The sequence below is a fragment of the Biomphalaria glabrata genome, chromosome 5 (assembly GCF_947242115.1).
Source record: "Biomphalaria glabrata chromosome 5, xgBioGlab47.1, whole genome shotgun sequence".
Taxonomy (NCBI): Eukaryota; Metazoa; Mollusca; class Gastropoda; family Planorbidae; genus Biomphalaria; species Biomphalaria glabrata.
The window spans coordinates 40,411,617-40,437,623 of NC_074715.1; the positions used below are offsets into that span (position 1 = coordinate 40,411,617).

Consider the following 26,007-nt stretch of genomic DNA (forward strand, 5'->3'; position numbering starts at 1 on the left):
TGACGGTGATCGATCGGCAATGATTAAGCATAAAAACATATTTAGCAGCTTGGCTAAAGGTAGGGTTGGCGATTTAAATATCTTTTAGGAATTGAGGCAAAAGAAAGGTGGAATATTATAAATGTAATTGTCTGGTGTTACCATCGTCTTGTTAGTTTTAGAATGTATAATGGTAAACGTTATTTTTATTATTATGTTCACGATGTATCTTGCAGTGGCCGTTGAAATGTTTTTCAATAAATCTTCCAAGAACAAGAGGCAACATTAAATGGTTTAACATTATGCTGAAGAAGTGTTTCCCCACCACTGACATTTCCATACATTACCCAAATATTGCAATTTTTGTTTTCGTCGACAGCACATTAACAAATAGATCAACTTTAATTAGGTAGCTACATAATTGCATATTAAAAAAAAAAAGAAAGTCTCTCTGTTATTAAACACTATCCTACAAAAGTAATTGTCGCAACTCCGTCAAGTTTACAAAGGCCCCGCCTGGAGAGAGGCAGACATGGTCCACTCTTCCCAGTACATTTGTCGATATAATCTTTCTTAGTGTCGTTCTGTTTTGTTATAATCAAATTGTGGCAATAAGAACAACTGGTAACCCTATCCTATGAAACAACCAAGCGCCGCCAACGTAATGAATTATATATTGCAACACATCGGCAACTAGGACCCGCTCGATGAAACGATCACCAAATAATGCCAACTTAAAAAAAAAATGTTTACTTTAAATGATACGCTCGAATGGCTAGACTATGGGAGGCTGTAATTGCGTAAAAATAGTAGATAGGTTTCTCGCGTATTAACAAAGGGAGTGTATGTGACTCAAAACTCGTTTGTTTACACGTCATGCTCACGTATTACATGCGTTACACACCAGAGCACACACCAGAGCACACAACTGACCACACCTAAATCACGCTTAATCACATGAACTACATCATACCTCGATATCCTTCATATCAGTGGGCCTTAAATTAACTCTGACCTTTTTTTATTTTAAAACGACTTCGCAGGAGGAAAAGGAAACAAAATGAGGATGTTTGACGACTTTTAATAATCTTTTTGAAGTAAGAAAACACTTATATTGACACTGCTTTTGAATAAAAAAAAAAACTTTTTTATGTTGTTTAAAAAATGGTTTTATATGTATAAGCCTATAATATGCAAAAACCATTTAATTGAAGAACAAGAGGAACGCTTTATAATACAAACGAACATAGTTTTAAAATCGACCTTTACCACAAAAATGACACTGGATGTATGTAAATTGATGATATAAGAAAAGAATAACACAGAAAGCCTTTTACAGCTTGTTTAAAGAAATGGTGTACATGTATATGCATACAATATGAGCATTAAATTAAAGTAACCAAATGAACACAGTTCTGAAACAGCCCTCGCACTTGTTGAACGCTCGAAAAAGACTATTACAGTTTGAATTGTTATTGACAATAGAGCACAAAGTTTTTGAAAGACAGTGTAAGTCTCCTATCCTACTTTATAAGGTATAGGTATTAGGTATAGGTATATAAGGTATAAAATATTTTTTTTAAATGGTGTATATGTTAAGCATATAATACACACAAAAAGAAATAGAAGACCAAAAGTAAACGTTGCGCCAATCGACAGCTCCAGACGATGGAGAAATTACATTTTCAAAAGTGATTTCATTTTTTTTTAACTATACGTGAAAGGCGAACAGACGAGTGGAACAAAGACAACTAGTGGAACAAAGACAACTGGTATTTCCCCATTGGGGAATGTTCAACTAGAACAACTAAAAACGGGTCTATTAAGTTTTCATGTTGACAATAACTTGATGCGTGGTCGCATGTCTCTCCTTCAATCTGATTCATTCCCATGTTACGTCCGTGTTTGCTTTTCAAGTGTGTCCAACCTACGTGATGGGATTAGGGTCCTACCTACGTGATGGGATCAGGGTCCTACCTACGTGATGGGATCAGGGTCCTACCTACGTGATGGGATCAGGGTCCTACCTACGTGATGGGATCAGGGTCCTACCTACGTGATGGGATCAGGGCCCTACCTACGTGATGGGATCAGGGACCTACCTACGTGATGGGATCAGGAACCTACCTACGTGATGGGATCAGGGTCCTAAATACGTGATGGGATCAGGGTCCTAAACACGTGATGGGATCAGGGTCCTACCTACGTGATGGGATCAGGGTCCTACCTACGTGATGGGATCAGGGTCCTACCTACGTGATGGGATCAGGGCCCTACCTACGTGATGAGATCAGGGACCTACCTACGTGATGGGATCAGGGACCTACCTACGTGATGGGGTCAGGGTCCTACCTACGTGATGGGATCAGGGTCCTACCTACGTGATGGGATCAGGGTCCTACCTACGTGATGGGATCAGGGTCCTACCTACGTGATGGGATCAGGGTCCTACCTACGTGATGGGATCAGGGTCCTACCTACGTGATGGGATTAGAGTCCTACCTACGTGATGGGATTAGGGTCCTACCTACGTGATGGGATTAGGGTCCTACCTACGTGGTGGGATTAGGGTCCTACCTACGTGATGGGATTAGGGTTCTACCTACGTGATGGGAATGTCCAGGTTATCAGAAAGACTGTCTCAAAAAGTCTTCGCCCACACACAAAACATCAATTAGGTTGAGAGAAAAGATTGTTAAAAAATCACAATGCCACTTTTAATTGTTACCTTGCAGTCTATTATTTTTCACATTTAAAGATTTAAATTTATACGGCATATCCGGACCCCCCCCCCCCAACTCAACCCAGAGACACGAGCAACATGGACTATTACTTATTAAATCATACTAAATATGCCCACTCCGTAAATTTGTTTCGTACCAATGAAACTGTATCTTGAAAATGTTTTGTTAAAACTGACAGCAGGGGAAACTTTTGAACGTAGAAAAAAAAATGAGCCTACAAACACAAGAACAGAAGAACTTCTGTGTTCGTCTTAGTTTCCATGTTTACTTCATATTATCTTTAGAACTATCTTAATGTTCATGCTGCAATAGTGTAATACTATTTTAATTCTGAGAATGATTTTATTTTAAATTTGGTTCCTCTTCTGTGGCTGACATTTGATCCAACGACCATAGTCATTAAAACGGCATTATGTATTATATTATAAACTGTAACAGTAGTGCCCAAACACTTTATTCTTGACCCCTGGAGTTAATTTTTTTTTAAATCAACTGAGTAAAATACTTCCAATAGTCACTAGAAGCATTTAGACAAGAAATAGTTGCGTTGACATAGATCTATTGTTCTAGTGCTCCATAGTAACCGAACACGCACGTGGTGCCTGCATTAGCACTATATATATATATTTAATTATTATTCTAGATATAGATCTAGACTGCAGGCGACCTGATTACACAATTATTTTATCTGGAGTGTAATAGTCTAGATCAAGAGTCATGGTGCTCTAAGTCTTCAAAAATCTAGATCTAATTTCTAATTTATATGATATCTAGAGTAGACTTGCGAAACTACGTCTAGCTAGAATCTAACACAGTATATAGATTCTAGACTAGAATCTAGATCTAACCTCTAAACATATAGGCACACCCTTAACGTCTCAAATATTGTAACGTGTTTAGACTACACCTAGATGGTAATTGAAAACACATTTAAACAGAAATGACAGAAAGGACAGAAAGGACTTATTTCTCGTAAAGTTAAACAAGTCGTTAAGTGTTTTGGATGAATGAATGACAAAGTTTTACCTTGTTGACGTCGTAGGACTCTGACACGGGCATAATCCACTGTCTATGTGTTAATCCACAGTTTTAAACGAAAAGAAACACACATAAAACTTTTAAAACTAATTACATATACAGCTAACTGGGTCCCACTTTTAGATCTATGTTATACTATCTTCACATACTGGTCATTTTTTTTTTTAAATTCTAAGTTTATGTATTGTATGGGGTGCAACCACTGAATCCTAGACCTTAGTACGTACACAGTCCCATTACTTGACACGGGGGCTAACACTACACATACACAGTGGCAAGGCGGAACTCGACTACACAAACACACACAGAAATAAATGGTTTTATGTCTCTTTCAACCCGAGCGGTGACGGTAAGGCATGTCAGGTTAACCTGTTTCTTGGTCGGACGCTTATATGGGCATTATAAGCGGTGTTGTAGCGTGGGAAAAGCTCTAGAGATCTGCGTGTTAGATGAAGGAATTGTCTTGTATTTTTTAAAGGAATATACTCCATCAGGGGACATTATTTTGTATTTGGCTTTAAATGTAAACGTTTCTAAACAGAAACAAGCGTTCTTCTGTTTCCTGGAGATCGCCAGGGAGTCGCGCGCGGGGCGGCGTGTTTACAAACTAAATTTGGAAGAAACAGACGGTGGTTTTGTGTGACGCTCAGAAGCGCTACTGACCACCTCTTTCACTAGTTTGAACTTATTGCTAGTGGTTTGGTGCTCTAAAACTTTCCTCACTGCCCTGTGTAGTAGCTTGCATTTGTTGCCTGTCTTTTTGTTTTCTTTGATTAAAACCTTATGTCATTTATTTTTAAAACATATGAAATTATTATTACATATTATCATTAGTCCAGCATTAAAAAAAAACATGATATTTATATATAAGAAATTTAGATAAAGAAATAAATTCATTTTAATCAAGTAAAATGTGATTGTGTAAAAGTTTTCCCTATTGAAAAGAAAGGATGAGGTTGTTATTAATATATGAGTTGAGTTCGGATTCTCAATTCGATGAGCCGAGGTTGCAATCAGACAGTAGTTATATTTTCTGCAGTTTGTCAAAATCTCTTCATTGCTTAAAAAAAAGGATATAGAAGTATAGTAGAGTATGTGTATTCTGATGTGTAAGTATTGTGGAGTCTGACGTCTATTAGCATTCATTGTGACAGACTATGGTTTTATAAGAAACGCTCCAGGCTACCCAACCAAAAATATCCACGTCCCTTTCCTCTTGTTACCTTGGAAACACACACACACACACCAAAACACAAATATAAAGTGATAAATGTGGCTGTCTTTACTCGAAGTTTGGGGGAGGGAGCGAGGATTAGAGGCAAGTTGATTAGATTAAAAACAAAACATCGTGAATAGCAAGAAAAGAAAAATCATGTGTGAGTGTTTAGGACCTTTGCACGAGATTGGAAGGTTTAGTTTTAGTAAAGTCCTTATGATCCCGAAAATCAAAATATTTATCTTCACCTAGATTTGAAACCGAGACTTTTCAGTTCGGAAGCCAAACACTTTACCCCTCAGCCACTATGCCCTACTTGGATGGCATGTTTAAGGAGGTGAACATCACCATACTTTAGCTGCAACGTAACATGCTGGCGAAGCATCGCTAGTATTCCCTGTAACTAACAGAGAAGATAAAGAGCGAGGCCTGGATTCGGAGATAGAGTATATTCGGACAGTCCAGCTACACATGTACAGGTGTGTTATCCCCAGGCAAAGAGCACGTCTGGCCTGTGTGTGTGTGTGTGTGTGTGTCGATCCAACGTGTACACGTTATCAGCGCTTCCGAGTACACTAAAACTGTCATCTGGTCACCACCTGACCATAAATATATGCCATCTCTCTCTCTCTCTCTCTCCCTCTGTCTTTCTCGATCTGTGACCCTCTCTCTATTTTTTTCTACGCTGTATTTAATATTAAACAAAAATCACTATTGTCTAATCTTAAATCCTGTGTCAGTCGGCCATCTTGAGGTTATTATGTTCACCAGGACTGGCTGGCTACAACGCTGTAAAAGGGGCGGGCTGTAAACGAACTAAATGACCCAAATTAAATAATCAACTAGATCTACAACGACCATATCTGCACAGAGCAAGTATTGAAGAATAAAAATCAATATTGTTGTAACTTACAAGAGAGAGAAAACAAGTAAATCGATTTGCTTAATTGGTTTAGTCATCTAGGACTCAATGTAATATATATATATATATTTTTATATAGTTATAAAAGAGAAAAGTGTGTACAGATAAAATTTCAGAGTACACTGGTAAAAAAACATTGATAGTCTTACAGTGAAGTTATACGTGTATACCCTGATAACAACATACTATTGATCTAATTGAGGACAACAATAGGACTTATTATGTTTGTCAAGAAATAACAGTATATATCATTGTAAGCATTTAAATAATATCAAAGAAAGGTGCTAAAGTTTAATTATGAGAATTTCATTCAGCGTTGAAGTGTTGAAAAGGTGCTCAATCAACTCAATGATAAATTAATTCGAAAATAAAATAGTGAAACTATAGCTGGGGAGAATGTGACTAATATGAAATAGACTACTCAACATAGACGGGGTTATAAACAAAATAATGAAACCTAGCCGGTATGCCCGGTAGTATCTATCTATATTATAAAGTAGAATGTGAGGGGTATGTATGTATGTATGTATGTATGTTACTTATAGACATCAAAACCGCTTGACCAATCTTGATAAAACTAGGCAGGAATGTTCCTTGGGTACCAACTTAGACCGTAGTGTATGTATTGTAGCCCTAAAACAAACGTAAGACCCTCAAAAAAAAAATAAAGTTGTCCGACTCTATTACAGCTATAGTATTTTATGGATCTAGGCCATGTCTACAATGTTGACATGAGAAAAGATAGAAAGGATTTAGACCTAGATCTAATTTTAAGAAATACACTTTGCGCAGATAGTTTTTTACTTTGACACATGAAAAGACAAAAGAAGATCCATTGATTTCATTATATAATAAAATTAACCTTCAATTTTGTGTTTCAAAAGCATTTTTTACATTAATTAGTTCCTTATATCTGTGATTACAGATTTCCTGACGAACATTCTTTCATTAGACAATTCCGTAATGAATCGCGTACTAAATATTAATTCGTTTAATTGTTTACTTTATAATCCCATCCCTAGATCTAAAACTCTAATTCAACTCTAAGATGATAAAACTTCTCTTCGCACAGATAGTTTTATACTTTAACACATAAACATATTAATTAAAGTCCATTCATTTCATATTTTGATCAAATAAACATTCAAATTTGGTTTTCTAAAGCTACATTCGTTTACGAAAGCTGCGAAGCCGAGTTAAAGGCCTAGATCTATATTCATTCATGAATCGCGTACTAAAAATTATTTCGTTTTATTGTTACTTTATAATCCCATCCCTAGATCTAAAACTCTAAACCAACTCTAAGATGATAAAACTTCTCTTCGCACAGATAGTTTTATACTTTAACACATAAATATATTAATTAAAGTCCATTCATTTCATATTTTGATCAAATAAACATTCAAATTTGGTTTTCTAAAGCTACATTCGTTTACGAAAGCTGCGAAGCCGAGTTGAGATAGGCCTTTATCTATATTCATTCATGAATCGCGTACTAAAAATTATTTCGTTTAATTGTTCACTTTATAATCCCATTTATAAAAAAAAATATCGCTCTTTTCGTTTTTAATAGATAAGAATGTATCGACTTCGGGTAAACCATTTTCGCAAAACAATTTTATTTTCGTAGCGAAAGAGAAATAACGTGAAAGGATCATTAGCTACGTTTAACATACATCTAAATCCAATCCACTAGATTATTCAAAAGCAAATGTTTTAATTTTAAAAACAAAATGCTTTTAAGCCTATTAGCTATTTTTACATTGACACATTCGCTTTACTTATTACATTATTATTTCGTTTAATTGTTTACAAAACACTCTCAGTGACTATATCGAAAGTAATGCGCAAATAAAGACCCGCGGGTCGCGGGTAACATATGTCTAGTATATATATATATATATATATATATATATATATATATATATATATATATATATATATATATATATATATATATAATTCTCTTCTTCCCTCAAGAGTTTGGACGAGAAGAAGAAGTAAAGGAAAGATCACTCACTTATTTCTGTAATTTTTTTTTTTTTTGAGCTTTCAAAAGATTTTAATAATTTTCGGATATTTGACTTTTTCGTATATTTTGTTATAAGTTATAAAATGGTTTAATTTAATAATTTACACCTAGAATTAGCGCGGGGCCTTTGAAAGTGCGGGGCTTAATGCGGTCAAACCGGGGCCTAAGGCCGGCCCTGCAAAAGAACGGCGTATGCTACGCCGTGGGTCGACTAGTATATCTATAATTTTGTTGTTCGTTGTTCATAATGTCATCGCATAGAACGAGAACTACTGATGAGAGACCTAACTCCTGATAGACCTAACTACTGATGAGAGACCTAACTCCTGATAGACCTAACTCCTGATAGACCTAACTCCTGAGAGACCTAACTCCTGAGAGACCTAACTCCTGATAGACCTATCTCCTGATAGACCTAACTCCTGAGAGACCTTACTCCTGAGAGACATAACTACTGAGAGACCTAACTCCTGATAGACCTAACTACTGATGAGAGACCTAACTACTGATGAGAGACCTAACTCCTGATAGACCTAACTCCTGATAGACCTAACTACTGATGATAGACCTAACTCCTGATAGACCTAACTCCTGATAGATCTAACTCCTGATAGACCTAACTCCTGATAGACCTAACTCCTGATAGATCTAACTCCTGATAGACCTAACTCCTGATAGACCTAACTCCTGATAGATCTAACTCCTGATAGACCTAACTCCTGATAGACCTTACTCCTGATAGACATAACTCCTGATAGACCTAACTCCTGATAGACCTAACTACTGATAGACCTAACTCCTGATAGACCTTACTCCTGATAGACCTAACTCCTGATAGACCTAACTCCTGATAGACCTAACTCCTGATAGACCTTACTCCTGATAGACCTTACTCCTGATAGACCTAACTCCTGATAGACCTTACTCCTGATAGATCTAACTCCTGATAGACCTTACTCCTGATAGACCTTACTCCTGATAGACCTAACTCCTGATAGACCTTACTCCTGATAGACCTAACTCCTGATAGACCTAACTACTGATAGACCTAACTCCTGAGAGACCTAACTCCTGATAGACCTTACTCCTGATAGACCTTACTACTGATAGACCTAACTACTGATAGACCTTTTAGCGTACCAATATTGTTATCTATGTAACCATTCACACAGAACGCTCTACTATATTATTTTTTAAAATCTTTTTTTGATATAGTGTGATAATTCAGGATCAATACATTTTGTCTTGAAATCACAAACCAGTCCAGATTTGAGAGTACTTAGTTCCTGACACCAACATGGTTGCTGTTTTCGTTTATTTACTCAAAATGCGTGCTTGGTTTCTGACTTAAGAAATGTAAAAGGCAGGCAGTGACCCAGATTGAATGGTTGAGTGGTTTCGTCCTATCTGACAGCTCTACTATGCATATTGCTATGTATGAATGCTTCCCCCCCCCCCAACTTGTATTGTACGAGTACGCACAGCCACAGAGAGCATCAATAGGTCCGGATATATGGACCAATGAATAGACATAACCTAATTAATTTATTGCACAAATGTCTTGTACATTTACGACCAGGGAAGGCGGAATTTGTTTAAATTACAAACCTTATATAGGCCTATCAATTCACTCTGTCTGTCTGTCTGTCTGTCTGGTCAAATGTTTGTACACGTTATTTTTTCCACACCCAATCTCGTATAAATGAGAAATTTTGCACTATTTCGTTTATGTCACAACACAATAAAAAACAACAACCATTAGTTAATTTACTATTGGTAATTAATTATTCTATATAATTCTATAACATATCCAAACTAATTGATACAATTAAACTTAATATAAGCTTTTTTTTTTTTTTCATTATTTTCTCATGTTTTTCTTGTTTCAAAGAAAGCAAACTATTTGAGTTTGTGATGAGTTCATTGAAAATCACAAAAAATTGCGAAGAGACAGTAGAGTAAGGGAATCTTGTCATGTCAAGTGCTCTCTATATATACTTGCCCTATCTCAACTCTCAACATGTATCTAGACACATGTTTTCAAGGCAGGATACTTACAACGTAGACCAATCATGGACAAATATAAAAGTTGAATTGCAATTTTAGGATTCATAGATTTTCTCATAATTTCTTACAAAATCATTTTTAGAAGAATAGAATCACTGACAGAATTTTTAGGGAAAAGAAAAAAGTGGATATATATATATGTAAGTAAAAAGTCGAGACTTCGTTTAAAAAAGGTTTTGTTTCTTCTGAACTGGTCTAAAAAAAGATTAAAAAAAAATTATTCAAATGGAATTGAGGGGAAGATCAAAGGGACAGAACCTTTCACACAAAGCATAACGTTTACTCTCTCGTCTGCTCAACTTTTTGGTGAAATGTGAAAAGTGCGGGGCCCATCTCTCGCATAGGCCTACATAAGCGGACTTTGTGTTTGCCACATGGGAAGGTCCGGTATAGTTATTAAAAGGATATCTCCTCCAATCATATGTTCTGTATCCTGGTGTATATAGTAGAATGCTTTTATTTTAGACTAAATGGGATGTAATTAATCTAACCAATCAACATCATTGAGGTGCTGACGGCTAAACCTAACGTTTAGGACCAATGCCTGCAACACATGTGTAATATAAGCTAAGACACGATCCAGTGTGATTTCAATACAGAAATCTAACAGTATTGATTTCCTAGTGTAAAATGTTTAATGAGACATTTAATCGATATGCTACTCTATGATACACTAGGTTGATCGATCAATTATAAAAAAATTATGTATGACCATAGTTTCTTGAAATAAGTTAAAGCCCTATATTTAAAAAAACAAAACAAAACAAAAAAACAACATATTTATAGAGGTAGCCTCGAAGTTGTTTCTTCTATGGGCTTGAAACTTTGAGTTCAAATTAGGCGACAAATTAAAAGAGGCATTTTATAATGATTAAATTGTTTAGCCCTCTATGTGAATCGATGGTCAGTGAAACATTTGTAAGTTACCCTGTGTGTATGTGTGAATCAACGGGTCTGTGAGCCGTGAACGTATTGGACGAAGAGTCGTTGAACCAGTTTTGTGTGAACCTTTGGTCATGGCCGCAGCCATGATCCCAGCTATATTTCAACCCTTACGTAGATTAACGTGCATCCAGGCCGAATGATAGACTTATGTGCTTTGCACTATTAGTCCTGAGTTCAAACCTAGCCCTCCTTCACCTTCGACCATCCTGCACGAGGAATAATAATTTACTAGAGCCTTGTGATTTCCCAAAAGTAATTATCTTCAACTAATTATACTCTACACCTAGAGATTCATATGTATGAATTGTTAAACGAGATTATTATTTCTGAAAAACAATCATATTTTGCTCAGTAACTTTTCCCACCCCTTCTAATACAGTACTGTATTCCCATATTCATTTCAAAAGTTTGAGACCCGCCACCCGTGATATGAACTTACAAAACAAATACTCCCGGAATAGAAAGTAGGTCAAGTATTGAGGTACGCTCGCTTAGTTGTAGAAAGAGACATAACTCCTAATAATTTGTAAACCCACAATGTGTCTGCGTATATGTTAGTTATAAGAGACCTACATCTAGAATATAAATCTAATGAATCTAATTCAACTGATCTGCATTTAACATGATTAGAACTTGTACAAAAAAGTTTTTAATTGTAAAATTGTACCCCCACGATATAGATCGTTTTTCTGACTTGTGTTTCTGTATGTCAGGATGGCCGAGTGGTCTAAGGCGCCAGACTCAAGGATTTATCCTTCCCATGATTCATGGGTGAGTGTTCTGGTCCACGAAAGTGGGCGTGGGTTCAAATCCCACTTCTGACACATTTTTTTTTTAATTTTCTAATCATTAAAAAATAATTGTCAATACATTTTAAGTGACACCTTTTTTTTTTTTTTTTTTAGTGAATCTATTGGATAAAAAAAAAAATGAAAGGGAATGGTATATTTTTGTTGCTGTTTTTGTATTGTAGCTAGATTGTTTGTTTTTTTTAAATTTAAATTCAAGTAAATGCAGTTAATTGCAATTTACTTAGAATATATTTATTATTTGTGATTTGCTAGATGTATTTAATTTCCTTTATAAGAATGGTTGGTTTAGTACAGTAAGTAAGTACGGCAATATAAAAAAAATCAATTCCTATTTTATGTTCAAATAAAATAGTAACCTAAACATGTAATAATGGGAGAAACTGCCTAATGCTATTCGAGTTTGTATAACTAATAGACTAATAGACTAGTATTTTACAATGAGGACCTCCACTTAGGTACACAGAAGAAACATATTTATTTTCTAAAATGTAAATGAAACATTTCTATACATTTCTTTTCAACAGATTTTTACTGCAATGTTTGATTTTAAAGGTAGGTTAGCAGTCGATCTTAAGTGAAAGTTTTAAGGTAGATGGGTAGATAGGTATATACGAGTAAGTACAGTAAGGTCTCAAATGTGCCGATATGCTAAATAGCATGTCTATATAATGTCAATGTCTCTGTGGTGTCTGCGGCTAAATGATTCAAGGTGTTGATTTTATGTACGGTATGCAAGAAGATGATAATAGTGTTCAATTCATCGCAATGATACAAAATTAATTTGATTAAGAGACTAAACTATTAGCCAAATAGATTGACATGTAACAATGGATACTGTTAACACTAACACTTCGCAAAAGTGCATTTCCATTCGATGGTATTACTGCATCGTTCTCTACAAACCACATCATCGCTTTCTATATAGTCCGTCGTATACGCCTCTGTAGTCCAACGTATCCACCTCTGTAGTCCAATGTATCACTCAATACTACGGTGTATGATTATGCAACTTATGAAAGCAAATCAGTTTAGACACTTTCAGAAACGTTTCCGAAGCAGGTAAAAACATTTTGTGGAACGGAGACCTGGGAAGGCAATGAAATTCAAGTTATACACGGATAGGGATATACGGATAGGAATATACAGATAGGGATATACGGATAGGAATATACAGATAGGGATATAAGAAACTGTAAAATCTATTCAAGGGTGTTTTGGAGTGTGTGTGTGAAATTATATCGGACGGTGGGAAGAGGTTAGCGATTAGTTTTGAATGATTTAACATCGGTGGCATTGTCGTCACTTGGTCTTAGTTAGGGGAGACGACTCCTGAACGTGAGACGGTTGTGTTATTGTAGTGAGTTAGATTCTGTTAAAAGATATTATTACTCAAGTCTACTACATTTATTTATTTTGTCTATGTTATAAATACAGTTCTATTTAGTTTTGTTCACAAAAGGAAGTTTTTCAAGTTATTTGAAGTTTTATTACTTAAGATATATTACGCCCACAACGGTTTAGTTGTCTACCAGCAGTTTGGTGCTACAAGTCAACGACCGGTAACAACAAAGCCATGTGCGCAACTCAAATGATACACAGAAGTGCAAAGTCTACTCAAGGGAACATTATATTGCACACAATCCTATTTTCCTTTCAGTTTAAACTCAAGATTCCAAACATTCTAGATCTAGTTGTTGAGCTTGACAAACAGCAGGCAAGAAACGAAAATGTGACAAATTGGCAGCTTTACATTCTGCCGCTGATAAGATTTGTTTGGCTCATTCTTCTTTGCTGTTTGATTTGAACTATTGGGATTTGAGAGGCGCAGTAATAAGATAAGAAACAATTTGTCGACGGCGAATAATTCTATAAAAAGCGATTGTATTGTTTAATGAAAATGGCGGCCGTTCTAGTACTAGATCTATTCATTATAGCAAAGATCAACTCCTCGGACTTCGTTCAAAGAGGAAGCCTCTTCCACCGTGTTATGCACATATAAATTGTTTCTACCCTTCCTCTATTAGTACAAGGAAAAGAGGGAAAAAAGGAGGACTACGGCAAAGACTGAGAAGAAGAGGGTTTCGCCCACCACTTCCTACGATTATTCTAGCTAACGTCCGCTCAATAAGAAATAAAGTGGATGAGATATGTGCCCATGTACGCTACGACCACGTTTTTAGGGAAAGTTGTCTATTGGCTTTTACTGAGACATGGTTAGAGGAGGATGACAACGACAACCTGATTGCTATTGATGGTTTCTCTTGCGTGAGATCTGACAGAACGGCTGAGTCTAAGAAGAAGAAAGGTGGAGGGCTTTGTGTGTACATCAACCTCAAATACTGTACCAACTACACGGTTAAAAAGAGAATGTGCTGTCCGGATCTAGAACTACTGGCGCTTTCATTGAGACCTTTTTATTTGCCACGAGACTTTGGGGTTATTTACATTGTCCTGGTTTATGTTCCGCCTACAGCCAAAACGGAAGTTGCAGCTGCAATAATCGCTGACGTAGTGCATGAGTTTCAGACAAGGTCACCGGACGCACCAGTAGTTATACTGGGTGATTTTAATAAATGCACCTTGAAGGTTGACCTACCCACCTTCTATCAACACATTTCATGTCCGACAAGAGAAAACAGAACTCTGGACTTATGTTATTGTAACATCAAAGGAGCATTCACATCTCGTGAAAAGCCACCACTAGGATCATCGGACCACAAAACACTACAACTGCTGCCTACTTACCGTACAAAACTTAAAGAAGGAAAAATCATTCAAAAAAACGTACAAGAATGGACACAAGACAATATTCTCAAACTACAGGGATGTCTAGACTGCACTGACTGGAATTTGTTCAAAGAGACCACTTCAAATCTGGAAGAATGGGTCGACGCAGTGACAAATTACATCAAATTCTGTGAAAACATGTGTGTCAGTACTAAGAGCATCAAGATATACCCCAACAATAAACCATGGGTCACTGCAAAAATAAAACGGGAAATAATCAAAAAGAAAAGAGCATTTATGAGTGGCGATGGACAGACAAGGAAAATTGCTCAACGAAATCTCAACGTCGTTCTTGAGGAAGGGAGGAGAAACTACCGCACCAAGCTGGAAGACTCAATTAATACAAGTGACATGAGACAGGCGTGGGGCATCATGAACAAAATGGCAGGAGCACAAGTCAAATTTAAAAATAATCTTGCTACAAGAGACGAAAAAACATTGGCCAGGAAGTTAAATGATTTCTATTGTCGCTTCGACACGAAAGATTTTAATTATCTAAGACTCAAAGCCCTTGAGGATGTCAATGTTAACAACTGCTTAGAATTAGCGATTACTAAAGAGCAAGTTTGTAACATTTTCAAAAACGTCAACCCAATGAAAGCTGGTGGGCCTGATGGAATAAAAGGACGAATCTTAAAAGAATGTGCTGAACAACTAGCTGAACCTTTCCAAGATATTTTTTCTACTTCATTACTAAACCATGAGATACCACCTGTGTGGAAGTCATCTATAATTGTACCTGTGCCAAAGGTTTCCAAACCGAAGGAAATGAATGACTATAGACCTGTTTCACTTACTTCCATTGTGTCTAAATGTTTAGAAAAATTGGTTAAAATGTTTCTTCTGAATGATCTTTGTAATAAGTTAGACCCTTTACAATTTGCTTACCAAAAGGGTAAAGGTGTAGACGATGCCATCCTAAATATTTTAAACTGTGTCTACAAACATCTGGACTTACCGAACACTTATGTAAGATTGCTCTTTATGGATTTCTCATCAGCTTTTAACACTATACAACTTCATTTACTCATTGAAAAGATGAAAGCGTTGCAGATTAGTCCATACATAATACTATGGGCTAATGAATTTTTGACCCAGAGAGCTCAGAGGGTTAGGGTAAACAATGTTATATCTAATGAACGCATAGTTAACACAGGGGCGCCCCAGGGGGCTGTAACATCGCCATTGTGGTTCATTTTGTACACCAATGATTTTCAATCCGATAGTTATTGTTGCTCCTTCACAAAATTCGCTGATGATGCGGCTCTTCTTGCCCTGCTCTCAGAGAGCTCAGACGTAAATGAGTATTTCAAAGAACTAGAACACATTGAGGAATACTGTAAAGATAATTTTTTATTATTAAATGTAAAAAAAACCAAAGAAATGATAATCGATTTTCGTAGGGACAAGAAGGGAAATGATATTGTTTCTGTAGCTGGAGAGACTATTGAAATTGTGCAAACCTTTAAATACCTTGGTACTATCCTAGACAATAAACTAAATTTTACTGCAAATACTGATTATATCAGCAAAAAAGGGCAGCAAAGATTACGACTACTAAGAAAACTGTCCTCGTTTAATGTTAGCGAAAAGGCCTTGGCTATGTTTTATCACGCTCACATCTGCAATATTTTAAGTTTCAATATCACTGCCTGGTATGGCAATCTGAGCATTAAAAATAAAAATAAACTTAATAGAATCCTAAATGCTGCTGGCAAAATCATTGGCAAAAAACAAACCCCATTTGGGCAGTTGTTTGAGACAAACATCTATAAAAAAGCTAACAAGATCCTCGAAATAAAGAATCACCCTTTGTGTCAGGATTTTGTGATTTTACCATCACAAAAGAGATACAAGACACCGATAGCAAAGACAAACAGACACAAACACTCTTTTGTTCCCCTGGCAATCAAATCATTAAATAAGAACAATCTGGTATAAACTTTGTCACATGTAAATTATGAGTGCGTCTGGTGTGAATGTACACTTTGGTTTCTTATATATAATGTTTTTTGTTTGGTGTAATGCACAAATTGTAAGACAAATTTCCTTACGGATAATAAAGATTATTATTATTATTATTATTATTATTATTAATATTACAGAGTCATGAGTCAGTGGGCCTACACATTTTAATTCAGAATTCAGCCTTCTGTTTAGTATAGAGATTTAGTAGATTTACTGGAGTAGATAAAGGATTGTTACATAATTTACATTGCTTTTGTTGTTGTTTTTTTAAGTTTACATTTAGATTAGTATAGCCTCAATATTAAAAGTAAAAGTTCAATCTAAGCGATACTGCAAAGTAAACAAATGTTACCAAAAAAAATCTTTTTTTAATCTCTCATTTTAATAAGAAATATTATCCCATAGTTGGGTTTTAAAATCTGAATAAGTTTAATTAGACTTAATAATTTTTTTTTGTATCACTATTCCTTCTATCAACCCACACTTTCTACATGGATGGAAATGCAAAACTGGAAGTTGGTTGGAAGCTCAAGTAACAACATTTAATCATTTATTTTAAGCTAAAATTTTACACATAGTAGTATTGCTGGATAGCTAAGTTGATAGAGCGTCGCGCTAATAATACTGTTGTAATTCTCTAAGGCAGGCACTCAACGAAAGACAGGTCGGCAACAGTAAACGATGTATTTATTTATTATAACTAGTATAAGCATCAACAAATAGTAATAGTTACTAGTTAGACTTGGACGTCTGCTATAAAGTCACAGGGAGTAATATGTCTAAGTTCTAAGAGTCCTACTTTATACCAGAACACAGAACAGACCACCGACACACTTCCCAGTGTCGCTCCAGGTCTCCCACACAGTTTCCTAGTATCACACAGGACAGCACTCAGCACCAGACTGTTCAAACTCCCATGACTTTTAGCCGGCTCACAACAGTCCTTCTTCCTGTCTCTATATGTCTTTCACTAGTCGTGTTCAGTAGTGCTCAGATGCGCACCATTAGTGTAGCGCGGGAGCGGGGTCGTTGGCTTGATCCCCGTATTGTTTTTTTTTCTTTTATTTCAATGAGTAATAAAATATAAATGTTTAGGTTACTTTTAATTTGAACATAAAATAGGAATTGATATTTTTAAAAACATTACTGTACCGGTACTTATTTGACCTCAACCAACGTTGTTAGTTTGCCAAATACAAATGAGGAACTTTTTCTTATTGAATTAAGACGATACACTACATATTGCAAACACACACATGCACATGAAATGTCAACAAGAATTAATTATTTTTTGACAGTCTCATCATTTCAATGTCCTCTCAGTATTCTGTTAGCCTTGTATAAGCAGATCTTTAAATACAATGCAGTGCGTCTTTTTAACCCTTCTAGTGGCTCAAATAAGTTTTATTTAATGGCTGATATGTTCAAGTCAAACAGCCAACATGTACCAAATTTTAACCCTCCCACATTTTGTTTCGCACTGTCGGACTAAACTGATGAGACTGCCAGAAGTCTAAGGCATTTTTTGTCTAGACAAACCTTGTTTTGCTCTGAGCGATTCGCGTGCTGTTCGATCCTGGAGGCAGAGCCGTTGGGCTCTCGGGGCAAAGAGCCATTGAACGATCCCCCGTAGTTCGGCCCGAACTCTGGTCCAAGCGAGTGGAAGGGCTCCGGCCTGTCGGGTGCCCGTCTCTTGTGGGATTTCTTGGCGCTGCCGATGACGTCACCGTTCTTGACGTGAGTGTCTGCGATGACGTCAATGTGATCCATTTATCATAAGGCCGGTGACGTCACTATGATCCATTTATCGCAAGGGGAATAAATAAAGCACAAAACCGAAGACTCCAAGTGAGTACATTAACTAAGATTCAAACTGTCAAAGAACAAGAGTCTTGACGTATCTTTCTCTCTAGAATAATGTGTCTTTAGCATTGTTAATAGATCTAAACACTGTCTTAATTGACACCATTATATCGTCACCTTGATTAGAGGAATCTGGACATATTTAAAATCATTTACATAAAAAAAAATCACGAAAAGGGAATCAATCGGATGACAGATAAATGACAATTATTTGAACCTAAGAATGTAACCGTAGTCTGGGCCAGGATTTTGAAAACAGAAAAAGAAATTTCATTGACTATACAAACATTAGAATTTATGCCATGTGTGTGCGCGCTAGTGTTTGAGTGAGAAAATGATTCGTTGCAAATGTGCGAATGTGTGACAGAGAATCTGTCAGCTCGTATCGTTACAAACACGAAATACATTAGAAGATTTTGTTTTTGTTGGCGTGTGTCATTCTGTGATTGCTTTTCACGTATCCACGGGCTGAGCAAATCTGAAGAAACGTTAGTCTAAGCACTATTAGTGACTAGGGAGTATTCTATGCACCATTATGGAACACTCTAAACTAGTCTAAACAGTAATATTGAGTCGCTTAAGAAGTAGGCCCAATAGTGAGCTATCTTAGAAGTATTAGTGAGTAGTCTAAGCAGTAGGCCTAATAGTGAGCTATCTTATCAGTATTAGTGAAAGTCTAAGCAGTAGGCCTAATAGTGAGCTATTTTATCAGTATTAGTGAAAGTCTAAGCAGTGGGCCTAATAGTGAGCTATCTTAGAAGTATTAGTGAGTAGTCTAAGCAGGTAGTATTAGTGACTATTCTAAACAGTATATATAAGTCGTCAAATCAGCATCAGTTAGTCATCTAAGCAGTATTATTGATCAATACTCCGTTCCAACTCATTACTGCTGTTGAAAAAGTATTAAGGACTCAAGTTAAAACATTAACTAGCTGCATGTCACTATGCATTTATTGTAAATTCTTTTATTGTGACTCTGGGGGGTTTTAAATAATATTTACTATTATGGGTTTAAAGCGGTATACCTCCCCTGTCTCTCCTTGCTCGCATAGAGTGATGCCTGATGTTTCTTGTTAGAGCGACTTCATCCACAATAACGCCATTAGCTTTATAGTGATATAGGCCCTAATAAGACTAAGCTAACAAGAAACCAATAACTTAGGTCCAACATACATAGCCTTGATACAATAATTATATTTTTTTTTAGCTTGGCCAAAACATGCTCTTGTGTAGTGTTACAATTAGAATCAACTGTAAGGGTTATAACTCAGTTACAAATAATGAATGGGAGAAATGTGGTCACCTTAATTTGATTATCTATTATTCTAATACTAGTTTGTTTTGTTTTTAGTTTTTATGTGTGGTGTAAATGTTCCGATAACTTTTAATTATAACTCTATATCCGTTTTGACAGTGAATAACCAAGACTGTCAGCTAAATAAAAGGCATCTGTTGTTAAGTATTCTCTAAAGTGTATTTCTCCTTTAGAACATTCTAGGCCTATACATGAACAAATACTTTGTTATCTTTGCTAAAAAAGAAAAACAAATAGCTGCTGCATAATCAGATCAATAAAAGTATTTTGAATATCTAACAACTATAAAACAATCCTCCATCACTGCTTCTATTCTTTCCTTATTTCATTGGCTCTAGTCCTTCTTTTGTTTTGAGAGAAAATGACGCTTTCATTGCGTCCGGCGGTAACCAAGGATACTCAACCGAAAGGAACGCTCACAATTACGAAGTGTCCAAGGTCTCCATTCAGACAAATAGGATAACAAGATTTTGAAACAGAGGCTAAGGAAATTAGGAATTGAAACAAAGGAAGCTCTAAAAGTGATGACGTAATTTGGCCAATTTAGAAGCACAAATATAATTATCGTTTTTACAGAGTTTGCACTCATGAACAATAGAATTAGTTACAATTTGGTCTAGATTGAGATTCTATATAGTAGACAAGAGAAATAAAGCATACGGAGCAAAATATTTTGTATTTTAAGAAAAAGCGGATATTTATTTTAATACATATAAAAGAAGGAAGGTTTAAAATGTCAGAAACCTATCATTTTTTAGCGAATTAATTTTTATAATTTTTCATTGCTATTGCCAATTACAAACTTCTTTAATTTGTTAAACTTAAAAAAAAAATGTTTCCACCGTAAATGTTTCAGTGTTTCATATACATGCACAATAAAGTGCAACAGATGAATGTTTTTTTTTGTGTTGTTGTTTTTTTTAAACTTTATGTCACTTGATTAAATAAGTCAATTGAAACACTGGATATGAGAAGATGTTGATTCATATCAGTCAATCCTTACCTATGGCACGCGGATCATAACCGGCCCGTGATGTGGCGCTTTTAGCCCCCCCCCCTCCATCCGCTACCGCTGTATATAACAATAGGTTGGCTACCACTGTATATAACAATAGGTTGGCTACCACTGTATATAACAATAGGTTGGCTACCACTGTATAAAACAATAGGTTGGCTACCACTGTATATAGCAACAGGTGGGCTACCACTGTATATAACAACAGGTTGGCTACCACTGTATATAGCAATAGGTTGGCTACCACTGTATATAACAATAGGTTGGCTACCACTGTATATAACAATAGGTTGGCTACCGCTGTATATAACAATAGGTTGGCTACCACTGTATATAACAATAGGTTGGCTACCGCTGTATATAAAAATAGGTTGGCTACCACTGTATATAACAACAGGTTGGCTACCACTGTATATAGCAATAGGTTGGCTACCGCTGTATATAGCAATAGGTTGGCTACCACTGTACATAACAACAGGTTGGCTACCACTGTATATAACAATAGGTTGGCTACCACTGTATATAACAATAGGTTGGCTACCACTGTATATAACAACAGGTTGGCTACCGCTGTATATAGCAATAGGTTGGCTACCACTGTATATAACAACAGGTTGGCTACCACTGTATATAACAATAGGTTGGCTACCACTGTATATAACAATAGGTTGGCTACCACTGTATATAACAATAGGTTGGCTACCGCTGTATATAACAATAGGTTGGCTACCACTGTATATAACAATAGGTTGGCTACCACTGTATATAACAATAGGTTGGCTACCACTGTATATAACAACAGGTTGGCTACCGCTGTATATAGCAAAAGGTTGGCTACCACTGTATATAACAACAGGTTGGCTACCACTGTATATAACAATAGGTTGGCTACCACTGTATATAACAATAGGTTGGCTACCACTGTATATAACAATAGGTTGGCTACCGCTGTATATAACAATAGGTTGGCTACCACTGTATATAACAATAGGTTGGCTACCACTGTATATAACAATAGGTTGGCTACCACTGTATATAACAACAGGTTGGCTACCGCTGTATATAGCAATAGGTTGGCTACCACTGTATATAACAACAGGTTGGCTACCACTGTATATAACAATAGGTTGGCTACCACTGTATATAACAATAGGTTGGCTACCACTGTATATAACAATAGGTTGGCTACCGCTGTATATAACAATAGGTTTGCTACCACTGTATATAACAATAGGTTGGCTACCACTGTATATAGCAATAGGTTGGCTACCACTCTATTTTAAGGAAACAAACTTTATCATTTTATCGTATTTCATTAAACCTCTAGGCCCAGATAGAAATGTATTGGATACAAATATATTAGACTGTAGTTGACTAGAGGACTCTTATCTTCTACTTTAATGGGAATCATCTCTTAGATACCTTTGCATAAATGTGTTCTAATATCACATAAACTGGTCATAAACCATTCGAAAATATAGATCTGATGTTTTTATAGTATTGTTATTGAAAAATTCGCCCAGTCATTTTTAATTTAAATTACGAAAGGAAGGTATTACTACTGGGTTATCTCCCAATCACCAGGAGATTGTCGTCGCCAGGGGAATAATTATTGAGACAAACAATGCAGGAGAGAAATGTCGATAAACAAAACCCATCACGCATTAAACGGGCAAATGATATCTGTTACGGCAGAGTACACACGACACAGAAAAGTGCCGCAATGCGTTTCATTTACCTTTACGTTGCCATGTGTTAACTCTCGCTATTCTGTGTCATTTAATAACTGACAAAAAATCGCAGAATGTCATACGATTTGTTTGTGAGTAAATGGCAGTAAATGTCATACTGGCACATGCAATGATATTGTAACTGTCACTGTCAGACTCGTCTTGCCTGACATTTTCGCTTCTCTATCGACCTAACGAAGAAAAAAAAATTAAAAAAAATATATTTTAAAAATGCTTAAAAAAAAACCAAGCGTATAAAAGGGAAAGAACCGCGCAATTACTGCCATATATTTCACTACTGCAATATTTACATCTTTTTTATATAAAACAAAATTAATGAATAAACACTAATTATTTTTTTTTATTGATTTGTGTGTTGCCATCGACAAAGAATAATTGTCGCAAAGTTTCAATTAGATCCGAGAATGGCAAGTGGGAGAACTAACGTGTACAAGATTTGTACCAGACAGACAGACAGACAAAGTGTGTTGATATAAGCTTGGTCACAATGTAAGTAAATGATACCTCTTTGCCTGTACAACATTGAAACAGTTTGGCTAAATAGTAAGAGGGCTAAGGACACACACTACCAGGTGCCGAGGAGACAAGGTCACAGGTAGGGCACCGGACGAAACCGTTCGTTAAAGAAGGCCTCAACCCAGACATGCAACGTCACAACCTGTGGGCAGTTTAGGCCAATAGCTCGTTGCCACGTAGTACAGACCTGTGACCTGGAAACGAGCTATTGGTCTAAACTGCCCACAGGTTGTGACGTTGCGTGTCAGTGTTCAGGCCTTCTGTAACTAATTGTCTCACACAGAATCCCTAAGCTGTTAACATTTCACATTTACGCATCACAACTATCAATTGACTGCATAGTTAAACCTCACCGTAACGCCTCACAGCTATCGATTGACTGCGTAGTTAAACCTCACCGTAACGCCTCACAGCTATCAATTGACTGCATAGTTAAACCTCACCGTAACGCCTCACAGCTATCAATTGACTGCATAGTTAAACCTCACCGTAACGCCTCACAGCTATCGATTGACTGCGTAGTTAAACCTCACCGTAACGCCTCACAGCTATCAATTGACTGCATAGTTAAACCTCACCGTAACGCCTCACAGCTATCGATTGACTGCATAGTTAAACCTCACCGTAACGCCTCACAGCTATCGATTGACTGCATAGTAAAACCTCACCGTAACGCCTCACAGCTATCGATTGAATGCGTAGTTAAACCTCACCGTAACGCCTCACAGCTATCAATTGACTGCATAGTTAAACCTCACCGTAACGCCTCACAGCTATCAATTGACTGCATAGTTAAACCTCACCGTAACGCCTCACAGCTATCGATTGACTGCTAAGTTAAACCTCACCGTAACGCCTCACAGCTATCAATTGACTGCATAGTTAAATCTCACCGTAACGCCTCACAGCTATCGATTGACTGCATAGTTAAACCTCACCGTAACGCCTCACAGCTATCGATTGACTGCGTAGTTAAACCTCACCGTAACGCCTCACAGCTATCAATAGACTGCATAGTTGAACCTCACCGTAACGCCTCACAGCTATCGATTGACTGCATAGTTAAACCTCACCGTAACGCCTCACAGCTATCGATTGACTGCATAGTAAAACCTCACCGTGACGCCTCACAGCTATCGATTGACTGCATAGTTAAACCTCACCGTGACGCCTCACAGCTATCGATTGACTGCATAGTTAAACCTCACCGTAACGCCTCACAGCTATCGATTGACTGCATAGTTAAACCTCACCGTAACGCCTCACAGCTATCGATTGACTGCATAGTTAAACCTCACCGTAACGCCTCACAGCTATCGATTGACTGCATAGTTAAACCTCACCGTGACGCCTCACAGCTATCAATTGACTGCATAGTTAAACCTTACCGAAAGAAATAAAAAGTTATATTGGACAACAAAATTTAATATTTAGAGAATTTTCAGTACGAGAGGATGTAGTAGAAAATTATATTGGGCAATATATATAGGTCACACCGAGGGCTGTGTAGCATCGTGAAATATAACAGTAACTGCACTCTTAATATCGGTTCGACAACAAATTCACTTTTAAAAATTACGAATGATATTCTAAAGTTATTTCAAAGCTACGTTTCAGATTTCTAAAAAAAAAAATATTTCAAAGTCTATCCTAATGTTTCAAATTTTCAAAAGTTTTAAATTCAACAAAAGCCGTTTGATAGAAGTGAACGTGTTCTAGCATTAAGGAAAGGAATTTGTTTAGTGAGTGTAGCCTTCAAACTGTTTTGTTTCTAAGAGTAAATCCTACATTAACATTTAGATCTAGATGCAGGCTAAGTCTTGTTTCATTAAAAATATATATTTTTTGAATTGTTGTTTCATTAAAGATATATATGCAATAGCGAACAGTAAATTAATGATTCTATTCGACTTTAACGTTTCCTTTATCAGGTAATTTTAATTTCTGTGACCTAGTTTGAAGTCACACCAAGAGTGCCACCTTTTTTTTTACCCACACAGACTATTATAAGCAAATATATGGCTGTCAGGCAGAGGTAGCCCTAGGGGGTGGCGAGTGAGGCAACCGCCCCAGGCCAGCACCTTAGGGGAGCCATCGATAAAGAGATAATTTTGTCACAGTAAGCCCATTCTACACAAATTTGTGGCCCTGAAATGACAATCGCCCTCGGCCCGTCGCACTGCTAAGGCCGCCTCTGGTCCATGTGATTTTGTTTCTGGTTGATTATTTTCTTATGGTGGCCTACACTGTCTCCGATCCCTTTCTTTGGTTACCCATTGACAAAGATAAAGGCACATTTCTCATTCCATATGCTGGGACAGATATTTGCAAATACTTATTCTTCCCAAGTGCTATTAGAGCATGGAATGGGTTGCCTGAGCTAGCCAGGAAAACCAGTGACTTGGCAGAATATAAGTCATTGGTTAATATGCATGACTAGATGCATGAGGCGTAAGACGTAACATTTTCTTTTTTTGAAGTAACGTCTGTATTATATAAGATAAGATCAGACCTTAACCCCAGGAGACATCTTGTTAGATATTCCTAACGTTTTACTCCCCTTGAAAAATGATTCGATACATTCACAAGTAATGATAACACTTGACGTGATGTCATCACATTCTACAGCGGGATTGTGCGGATGGACGCATTGTGTATTTTAAGGGCGCGATACTGGGGATCAAATAGGTGGGAGGCAGTCAGTGGGCGATTCAATGCAAGCGATTTCCAGCCTTGCTCTTCCGGTCGTGTTTATAGAATCGATAAATAGATTATAACACTCGGAGATATACATATAAGCTTGAAATAAAGCACAGCTGATGTGGGGGGGGGGGGGGGTGGGGGTGGGGGGCTACCAGGATTGGTGCGTTCACATTCGGTGAAAGCTATTTTAAAAAACAGGATTCCTATGTCGGAAGTTTATAAATAGATTATTCCAAAGAAGTTTCGATCTATAGACATGTTGTGATGTTTAACGGACTTGTCTAAACATTGTCAGCAATTTAACATTATTCTAGGATCTAGTCTAGCAAGCAGT

General features: G+C 36.7%; 1 protein-coding gene and 1 non-coding gene across 7 annotated transcripts in view; one reads left to right on the forward strand and one right to left on the reverse strand.

Moving 5' to 3' along the window:
• Positions 1-26,007, reverse strand: part of LOC106064992 (tetraspanin-18-like) — a 252,594-nt gene that overhangs the window by 64,087 nt on the left and 162,500 nt on the right. The window contains exon 2 of one of the 6 annotated variants that reach the window (XM_056029261.1): positions 18,050-18,490. The exons of 3 other annotated variants lie outside the window; for them this stretch is intronic. In XM_056029261.1, coding sequence (XP_055885236.1) covers positions 18,050-18,280 — 231 coding nt within the window. In that variant the 5' untranslated portion in view covers positions 18,281-18,490. Of the gene's footprint in view, positions 1-3,749; positions 4,037-18,049; positions 18,506-26,007 lie in introns of those variants that run through there. 2 more of the 6 variants (XM_056029260.1, XM_056029267.1) reach the window with 2 other exon arrangements.
• Positions 11,652-11,767, forward strand: Trnal-caa (transfer RNA leucine (anticodon CAA)). The gene is made up of 2 exons: positions 11,652-11,689; positions 11,722-11,767. It is a non-coding gene; the product is annotated as a tRNA-Leu (tRNA).